The sequence below is a fragment of the Sinocyclocheilus grahami genome, unplaced genomic scaffold (genome assembly GCF_001515645.1).
Source record: "Sinocyclocheilus grahami isolate Dianchi unplaced genomic scaffold, SAMN03320097.WGS_v1.1 scaffold48.1, whole genome shotgun sequence".
In the NCBI taxonomy this organism is placed as follows: domain Eukaryota; kingdom Metazoa; phylum Chordata; class Actinopteri; order Cypriniformes; family Cyprinidae; genus Sinocyclocheilus; species Sinocyclocheilus grahami.
In genome coordinates, this window is record NW_015505227.1 from 3,597,361 (window position 1) to 3,608,055 (window position 10,695).

At 34.5% G+C, this 10,695-nt stretch overlaps 1 protein-coding gene across 1 annotated transcript in view; it reads left to right on the forward strand.

Moving 5' to 3' along the window:
* Positions 1-781: 781 nt before the first annotated feature.
* Positions 782-10,695, forward strand: part of LOC107582903 (ribosomal protein S6 kinase alpha-5-like) — a 37,711-nt gene continuing 27,797 nt past the window's right edge. Inside the window, exons 1-5 of the mRNA XM_016268930.1 lie at positions 782-1,064; positions 5,644-5,715; positions 5,805-6,023; positions 8,667-8,782; positions 9,375-9,476. Coding sequence (XP_016124416.1) covers positions 995-1,064; positions 5,644-5,715; positions 5,805-6,023; positions 8,667-8,782; positions 9,375-9,476 — 579 coding nt within the window. The 5' untranslated portion in view covers positions 782-994. The remainder of the gene's footprint in view (positions 1,065-5,643; positions 5,716-5,804; positions 6,024-8,666; positions 8,783-9,374; positions 9,477-10,695) is intronic.

A 10,695-nucleotide genomic window follows, 5' to 3' on the forward strand; every position in this document is an offset into this window, starting at 1 on the left:
ACAAACATTAAGAATCATCTTAATAAGCTCTGCTTGTTTGTGCTATGCACAGGTGTGCCTTCCCAAACTGTATTTGTGTGTCTATTTGGCTACAACTTCTTGTCTGTACATTGTGTAAACGTCTAAATCAATTTGTTTAGGGAATATTTACACGGTAAACTATCTATAGTGTAGGCAGTTTAGAATAAATACTGGGAGTATCCTGGGTGTTTCCTGTGATTGCACTAAAGAGAAGTAAAGTTATTATAATAGAACATAACAGAAGTGGAGTTAACAGGCCTTTGCTTGTCCAAATGAGGACACAGGCTTCCCTTCCCCCTTGAGAACATATAAACCTGCTCTTTTCTCTCAATACAGCCTCAGGCATTTAGAAGTGCACCACACTGTCAACTCCCTTAACAAATATACAATAGGATGGAAACAGTGATTGAAGGGCAATTAAAGTCCACTCATTACATTACAGCACACACTGTAGACAGCTAATAACCGCTAATCTTGGGTGTATAATTCACCCAAATATGAAAATATAATTCTCCCCCTCCACTTTTTCCAAACTTATTTATTTAACAACATTTTTATATATTTATTAATATATTATAATATATTTTAGTAATATTCATTGTTTAACAATACTAATATTTAATTTATCGCTAACATTTTTACAGTAAATAGTTAAACGTAACGTGTGGGATGGGCGTTGAGTGACAGTCGCGGGGTCCAATAGAGCAGAAGTATTTCCCAGCAGCTCCAGTGGGCGTGTCTCATGGGGCTCGGTGTGTGTGTGTCTCTGTTAGTGCAGCTGTAGTATTTACAGCCCCGCTGCCCATCCCACGAGAATGCCGTTATTGCCATTTACATTATTTTCCAAAAGGTTGCTTTATAACAACAACTCCGTTTATGTAATCCTGCTGTGACTGTCTCTGTCGTAGTGTTTGCGCTAGAGTCGTGCAGCGAGCAGAGGAAGGAGTGCGCTTCAGTCACGCGAGTAACGTTCATGCCGTCTACGATGGAGGGCTCGTCGGGGGAAAGTGACCTGTTTACCGTCAAGCACGAGCTCAGAAACGGTAAATGAACGCCGGGCAGGCTGTGCTGCGCTTATATTTAACAATCAACGCTTATATATAAATAATGTTTTCGTTATATAGTGGAAGAGACAGCTTTAATGCTAGCTGGTCGGCTAGTGTAAAAGCATGAGTATTAAACGCTATTAGTAACCTATATTAATATATTGATATCTGCATCACAAATGAACCTCCAGCCTGGGGTACTTTGAGGTTAGAGGATGGTCTGCATGTGCAGTTGCATAATTCACATTCATAACCGCAGTTGCACTTAAGTGCACTTGCATTTCAGTGCATGTTGTGTTTGAAAAATGTGAAAGCAATCAAATTGACATTGAAGAAGAGGATTGTGATGAATGGAATGAATTGCATTTATTATGTGTCAGTGGTTTCAGTAGTTGCTCAGTCACGACATGGCCTTGAGTCCAACGAAACCCAATTACTGGAGCTAATCTCTGGGGCCCTGATGTAGTCTTTGTATAGTAAATGAAGTTACCAGGTTTGTGTCCTCACTTGCCTGTCTTAGTAAATGCTTAGTAGGCACATTCCATCAATATGGAACAGTACTTTGTTGTCTTATGACTTTTTTAGATGCACCAATGCCACATTTTTGTTGCGACACCTATTAGATAATATGTTTGATCAAATGTAATGTAAAATAAAATTAACCTAACATGAGAAACTACTTTCAAATGTCTGTATGCCCACTATAAAACAGGGATTTTGTGCCTCGTCATCTTCAGAGTGTGTCAGACAATACAATTCAATGTAGTAGGTCTAATTTTGGACAATCTATCAGAAAATGTTACTGCAATGTTAAAGAAAATGTAACATGTCTCAAAATTGTGAGGCTCATACAACATTTCCCAAATTTTCATAACAAAAAAGATTTTTTTTTGTAGTAATTGCATATAATTCTATGTAGTAATTTGTTTTATAAATTATTACATTCATATTCAATTATTCGAACTAATCGGCACCGATAGTCTCGTGGCAGTGTGGCGACATATAATGCTATTTCACTTCGGTCGTCCCGAGTTCGATTCCCATCCCGTGGACCTTTCCTGACCCCCCCCCCCCCCCCCCCCCTTCGATTTCCGTAACTGCTATATTGTCATATCAAAATGCGAAAATGGCGTTAAAATATAATTAAATGAATAAAAGAGCTTTGAGGCAACATGTTATAAATAAGAACTACTTAAATACCAATATTTTTTGCACGCCCCTTACTGTTAAACATATTTAAGTACAATTAAAGAATCGTTTTAAGTATACATAATTTATTTTATTCTAAGTTGAATTTTATTAAATGTTTGAATTTAGTGTATTGTTTGTATTTATTGAATGTTGAATCTGTGTCTGCCTTGAAATAGCCTGTGAAGATATGGCAAAATACTTAAATACAACAGATATTAATAAGATATATAATTACAGTTTAAAATTCAATATACAAACATGTCTAGATATTGTATTATTGTTAATATTACTATATATATATATATATTAGTATTTTATGTATTTTTCATTCTGGTAATCAAACAGGGTTCCTGAAAACAGCATTGTCATGGTAACGGAGAGTGAGAGACAATTTCTACGTAATGCTGCTGGAACCCGCAACATGAAACCTGATCTACCTAAAATAGGAGCCAACCCAGACAGCCCTCTCAAACACAGCGGTGAGGAAGTGATTTCCAGCTGTTCCTGTGTCTCACCACTGTATGTGTGCATGGCATCATAGCAGTGTCCCTGAACATCATAATGGCGCTGCAGTTGTTGAAGACAACATAAAACACAAATTTCAAAGTGCATTTAATTTGGATGGGGAGGGACATCTTATATCCATGAGGATTTGATTAAATAGTTTGCTCATGTTATTTTTGCATGTCATATGAATTGAATGTCTATTGTTTTCTATTTTAAAATGTAATTTATTCCTGTGATGGCAAAGTTGAATTTTCAGCAGCCATCACTTCAGTCTTTAGTGTCACATGAACCATCAGAAATCAGTGTGAATTAGAGATCTCCCCACTTCGCTTCTTGTCAATTCCTGTCCAAATAAAGGCTAAAATGCCAAAAAAATTAATCTTCAAAAAAATGATTTAAACTATTTTTAATTCTTAACTAATTTTAATGACAGAAAATGAATTTTTTTATCTTTGTTCCACATTCTTAGCACAACCCTGTAACCGCGCTATTACAGAAAATGTATAATTTCTTAAAATTGTAATGCCAAAAAAAACATAATTTTGCTGCAACATGATGGGATGTAATTTCATTCTATTTTCAAAATTGTTAACTAAACAATTAAACTCTGTTACCCAAGTTTTTGTAAGAAAAAAAATGATCAACTAAACATAACTGTATTTCAACAAATTATAACAAAATTTTTTGAAGAAAAACCTCAAAGCATAGTGAGTACAACAGCTCATAAAAATTTTGTTTAACCTGAAGTTGATGATCAACCACTTTTCTGAAGGTTAAGAACCTTCTTTCTCTGACCATTTTTTTTAGCGTTTCAGTTTTTTACTGTATCAATGAAAATCGACAATATTTATTTTGACATCTTGACCGAGAAGATCTCATGTCTAAAGGTCTGTTTTGACTTGTGCATCATATTATAAAACTGTTAAAATTAACAGTAGTGGTTATTCCATGTGGTTATTAATAGCATTTCCAAAAGAGAGATTTATGAATAGATCACATTTTCTGTTTTCAGGAATATTGTATACATTTTCCGTTTTGAGGAAATACTGTATATTGTTCTGCAGTCATTAAATAGTATTTTGCGATTGACCACTTTGTTCTCTAGATATTGGTTTCAGCCATTAGAACCCTATATCAGTCGACCACAAGTCTCAAATATTTAAGCTAATCCAGATCAGACCAGGTCACCTGATAAGACTCACCTAAGAAAGCCCAATAGGGACCAGATTCTTTCCATTAATGCTTTATTACTTTTGGATCCCGAGTGGAGAAAGTCAGGGTTTGGAAGTGTATAATAAACATGGTAGTTCCCATGGGCCTCTCTAGAGTGCTAGCACACACCTTAAATATGCTGCTTGATATCCAGTCAGAGGATGTGGTAACAGAATATGTTTGTTTTCCTTCTAAAATCAGATAATTTGCAAAGACGGAGAAAGATCATGATTTTGTGTGAGATGCAGTGCTTCTGTGAATGAGAGTAACAGCAGGAATGTGTTCACTTCACTGGTCACGCTCATTGGTATCTACTGCATAAAACAAGTGACCTTACTTCAGGCTGCACGCTACCGTGTAAACATATACCACACACATGCTCGCGTTCTTCCATGTCTCATTCATGAATGCTGTTTTGTTTCCTCTGAATCATCAGGCTTTTCGTTATTTATGAGCAGGGCCACACAGAATCTGCACCTGCAGAACTCGGATTTCTGCAGAGTTTGAATGCATTTAATTCATAGTTCTGCCTCTTGTTTATTTACATTACTGTTCAAAAGTTTGGGGTCATTTTATTTTTTTAATCCAAAGCTGCATTTATTTAATCAAAAATACAGAAAAAACATTCAGAAAATACAGACATTTTCTGTAATATTCTGAAATATTATTGCAATTTAAAATAGTATTTTTCTTTATTTGAAAGTTTAAAATATAATTTATTCCTGTTATGGCCAAGCTGAATTTTCAGCATTTATTACTCCAGTCTACAGTGTTGCATAATCATTTAGAAATTATTTTAATATGCTGATTTATCTTATTATCATCAAAATAAAAGTTTGTTTGCATACTCTATGTGTGCGTACTGTGTATATTTATTATGTATATATATAAATACACACACGATACATGTATATATTAAGGAAAACTAAGTTAGATTTATATATAATATATTTATATAAATATAATATAAATTATATACAAGTATAAATATATATACATTCAAATATTTGTTAAATATATACATATATGTGTGTGTATTTATATATACATAATACATAAACCCAGTACACACACACATATAGTATGTCAACATAAACGTTTATTTTGAATGCTATTAATCGTGGTCAATCGTTTTGCAGCCCTAGTTCTTTTCAGATTCTTTAAAGATTAGAAATTTCAAAAGAACATCACATTTGAAATAGAAGCCTTTTGTAACAGGATAAAAGTCTGTACTGTCGCTTTTGAGCAATTTAATGGATCCTTGCTAAATAAAGATATTAATTGCTTTAAATAAATAAATAAATAAAAAGGACTGACCCCAAACATGTGAATGGTAGTGTGTTTCATTTTTTTTCATAATGCTTTCGGCTGTCACTTTTGTTTCAGTGTGTTTAAATATTTAAAGTCAGTGCAGAAAATGCATAAAAAAGATTCCATCTGGACCTGTTTATAAGCTGCATACTGTATACAAACAGCTGGAGGCTCATCGCCAAGGGTTCACCATTTTGAACACGTTTTCTGTTCTCACTGTTGAGAGAAAGTGGCAAAGGTTCAAGCAACCAAAGTTGAGAAGGTTTACGGGAGGTTTTCTTGTATGTAATCCAAGTGAAGAACATGATTTCTTGGCCGTGTGTGACCAGATGGATGTGTTTAAATCTTTCCCCAGCCAATCTGACGGGTCACGTGGAGCGAGTGGGCATTGAGAACTTTGAGCTGCTGAAAGTGCTGGGAACAGGAGGTCAGTGATAGTTCAAGTATGTGAACTCTGTGTTCTCTGCTTATCTTTGTTCCTACTCCACTAACAAATCGTTCATCTCCTCTGGGCAGCCTACGGCAAGGTGTTCTTGGTTCGCAAGGTGAGCGGCCATGATTCGGGTAAACTCTATGCCATGAAGGTGTTGAAAAAGGCCACTATTGTGCAGAAGGCGAAGACGGCAGAGCACACACGCACAGAGAGACAGGTCCTCGAGCATATCAGACAGTCGCCTTTCCTGGTTACACTCCATTACGCCTTCCAGACAGACACCAAACTGCATCTCATTCTAGGTACGCTCTCTCCTCTCTCTCATGGATTGCAAAAATGCAAACTGTTCTTTATGCTTCAATTTGACTTCTGCATTTAAAAGAGTGCGACCTGTGCAGACTGAACAATTCCCCTGCATTCTTGCGCACCAGTATTGTTATAGTGAACTATTCCTGTTGTCTACTAGTGCTCTACCAAGCAGACTTTATAAGGTTTTGGCCATCAGGTATGATTCAGTCATAGGGAGTGTAGGGCTGGACGATATGGCAAAAATTTATATCACGATATATTTCTTAATTTCAGTCGATACGGTATAATTCCGATATCGATATGAACACTATTAAAAAAAGCCTCGTAAAAACTGCCAAGAACGCCACAACAGATGTCTGTGCATACAAACTTATGAAAAATGAATTTGCCAAGTCTCTGACACCTCATATAAAACCATATAATATTTTAGAAAAAAAACCCCAGCACAAATAAATTAATGTTCACCTTTTATTTGTATTTAGCCTTCATTCAAAAAAGAAATGTGAAATTCTTTCAATCCTGCATTTTTTGGGATCCAAAATACAGCAAAAACAGTAACATTTTGAAATATATTTTAAAATGTAATTTATTCCTGTGATTTCAAAGCTATATTTTTAGCATCATTACTCCAGTCTTCAGTGTCACATGATCCTTCAGAAATCATTCTAATATACTGATTTGCTGCTCAAAAATAATTTATTATTATGTTGAAATTTAGAATTAAATAGATTTTTTTCAGGTTTCTTTGATGAATAAAAAGTTCAGAAGAACTGAATTGATCTGAAATAGACATTTTTTGTAACATTATAAATGTCTTTATCTTTTGATCAATTTAAATCATCCTTGCTAAATAAAAGTATTAATTTCTATAATTTCATACTGACTCCAAGCTTTTGAATGGAATAGTGTATAATGTTACAAAAGGTTTTTATTTCAGATAAATGCTGATCTTTAGGTCTTTCTGTTCATCAAAGAATCCTGAAAAAAAATTCTGTTTTAAATATTGATAATCAGCAATTCGGCATATTAGAATGATTTCTGAAGGATCATGTGACACTGAAGACTGGAGTAATGATGCAGAAAATTCAGCTTTGATCACAGGAATAAATTACATTTTAAAATATATTCAAATAGAAAGCAGTTATTTTAAATAGTAAAAATATTTCAATTTTTTTTTGCTGTACTTTGGATCAAATAAATGCAGGCTTGGTGAGCAGAACAGAAGTAAATGCAAACTGATTGTCTGCAAAAACTGAAAAACTTTAAGAGCGGTTGAACTAGCGGTTTTTCCAGTAACGGCTGTAATCAAATCAGCTCCGCTCATGAACACTCCTTTATTAGATAAAATAAAAATCCCATCGAAACTTTTCTGAAGATAGTCCTTTCCCTTTAGAGATACATTAATATAAAACACCTGCGACAAGTTTTGATTTTAAAACGTGCAAGTGCTCATGTTTATTCAATGAAGTCAAACGAATAAATCAGTGTATGGTAATGCAGGCTATATCGAAATATCGGAAATGTGTTTAAAAACCATATCTCCGTTATTGAACAAAAAAAAATATCGCAATACATATTGATATTGAATTATTGTCCAGCCCTAAGGGAGCGTTTAGTCAGTCTGACTGCAGATAGCTTAGTGTGCAAGTATACACTGATATCTCACTTCACAGGAAGTGGGCAGGGAAATTTACCCATCAGTCATTGTGCACAATCTCCGGCATATTTATTCAGCTTGATTAACCTCAGAAGTGGTTCCTGGGCAGTACGAGAATATAAAGTGCAGCAGATGTGACTGTTAGAATACCATTATTATTATTATGTTATATAACAGGTACATACGTAAAAATGTTGACCTCTTTTTAATAATTGTATAATATTGTTGATTTTTATAGAAAATACACGTACTATACACTACTGTTGAAAAGTTTGGGGATTTTTGTAGTGTTTTTGAAAGAAGGGTCATATGTTCACCAAGGCTGCATTTATTTAAATAAAAATACAGTTAAAAACAGTAATATTGTCAACTATTATTACAAATTCCAAAAATTGTTTTTATTTGAATATATTAAAAATTCCTGTGATGACAAAGTTGAATTTTCAGCATTTTTACTCCAGTCTTTAGTGTCACGTGATCCTTCAGAAATATTTTTTTTATGCTGATTTGATCCTCAAGAAACATTTTTTTTTTCTGTCATTTTACTGATCCCAAACTGCAGTGTATAATTTATTACATTAAATGAAATAATTTGGCTGAATATATAAGAAATTTATAATTTTTGTTTGTACATTATCCCGCTTGAAACCCTTTCTTTGTGTGACTCAGTCAGGTGTTGTTTGATGAAGCTGTAGGACATTTTAAATAAAGTGAACTTTTACACATCCCCTCTCGAGTGTGTAGAGACCAGTGAACTCTGTTTAGGGACCCTGTGAATTTCAACGCAGTTAATGTGCTTTAATAATGAAAAGCAGAAGCCTCTATGCCACTACAGGAACTCTTGGTTTTGTGGTAACGCTTGGAAGCGATTGTGTCAGTGTCAGCATTAAAGCAGGATTTTGCACAATACCAGGTACATAAGAAATATAAAAGTGTCTTTGACCAGTTGCAATTTTGTTTTATATACTTTCAATTGCAGACTATGTGAACGGAGGTGAGCTCTTCACACACTTGGTCCAAAGAGTTCGCTTTAAAGAGCAAGAGGTTACCTTGTACAGCGGGGAGATTGTACTTGCACTGGAGCACTTGCATAAGGTAAAATTGCACACTTATTTTCACTCTTCATTTCTTTCGCAATCTGCCTGAACGGCGCCTCATTTCGAGAGAATGGTGAAAGTAATTCCTTCCTTTACTCAGAAGGTACTTCTCCTCTCTCCTGCCTACTCCGATCAATTCCTCACTCAGTTAACCAGGCCAGGGCAAATGTATCTGCAGCGCTCAAAGTTTCTCGAAGGCTGTGTTTACAAAAAAAGGAAGAAAAGAGTTTTTAATGCATGCTTGTTCTGTGCATAGCAGCCATTATTCAGAGGGAAGAGAGTAGCCCTGGAGGCATTGCAGCATTTGTAGGAAGGACCTTGACAGTGAGATTAACATTGTTTTGGTTCAGTTTCCTTTTTTTGTCATTGCCTATTATGTTGCCATTTATTATTTATTAAAGTATTGGTGCATTTTCCAGGTGAATGGCTGCATTTTATGACCCCAGACAAGTTAAGGTTGTGAACACAACATTTGAGGAAATACTTTTGGCAAGGATGACAAAAAAATGTGGTGAATTAAGACATGAAAATTGAAGTATTTGGTCACGCATCTAAACATAAGAGCTTATTCGTTCCTTTTTGTTTTTCAGCTGGGAATTGTCTACAGAGACCTAAAACTTGAGAATATACTTCTTGATTCAAATGGCCACATCGTGTTGACAGACTTTGGTCTTAGTAAGGAGTTCCATGAGGTGAGTTTGTGTTACTCTACATATTTTTTTGCTTTGAGAAACTCTTTTTGTACTTTGGATTCCTGCCAGTTATCCATATTTTATTAAACCGTTAATGATTAAAATGACTGTGCTTGTTTACAAACATCAAAATGGCTAAACTAATTTGTATTGTAAAATATTAAGTTTAAATGAGCGCGTGCTCTCTCTCTCTCTCTCTCTCTCTCTCTGTATATATATATATATATATATATATATATATATATATATATATATTAGGGGTGTAATGGTGTAATGGCCTGTCGGTTCGGTACGGTTCGGAAAAAATAGTAAACATAAAATTTTTTTTAATGAAACAATGTTTTACTGAACAAATTTCTCTTTCTTTAAATAAATGTAATTATACATTTTTTTAAATCTACCTCATAAAAAACAAAATCTATAGGCCTAAAAATCACCCTCAGCTTCTGCTCTAAATCATATGGACACTACATTACTATAAGGTTGCAATTAACAACAGATCCCAAACTTAAATTTAATTACCGGTACTATTTATTTTTAACTATAATAATCAACACTCAAATAAAAAAAAATTGTATGCAAACATGTAAATTGCACTGAATGCAGTTTTTAAATGAACTTCTAAATTATAGGCTACAATTTCTATTTGTTGTTGAAATATAATCATTTACACAGTAGCTATCATAACTTGCTTCATAAAAGATTTATTTAAATGTAGAGCTACATTACAAGATTAAGACATCACTAACAGGTAAAGCAAAATATAATGAGTATATAGCCTAGTCTAATATTTCACGAAATGCTCTTTACTAGACTTCATTTCTCTGGTGAACTGACGAGCTGTGGACACTGATGACTTGCCAGAGGTAAATAAAATGCTAGGTGACATTTTGTTTACAAGCCCTTTTAATCTAATCTTTCCGCAAGTGAAACACTGATTGTGCGATTACATGAGGCATGAGATGTTAATTGTTTATTTCACGTTAAAACTAGAAGTAAAAAGGAAGGGATGATCGCGCTCAATCGCCCTCCGCGCTGAACTGAAGCGTTTACACAGCGATCTGTCACGCCTCATCAAAGAGTGCCAAAATGGCATTTATTGTATGAATTTCCTGAAAAAAATCAAATGATTTGTTCGAGGCACATGCGTACCGAACTGAAAGACCTGTACCGTTACCCGTAGACATGTACCGTTACACCCCTTATATATATATATATA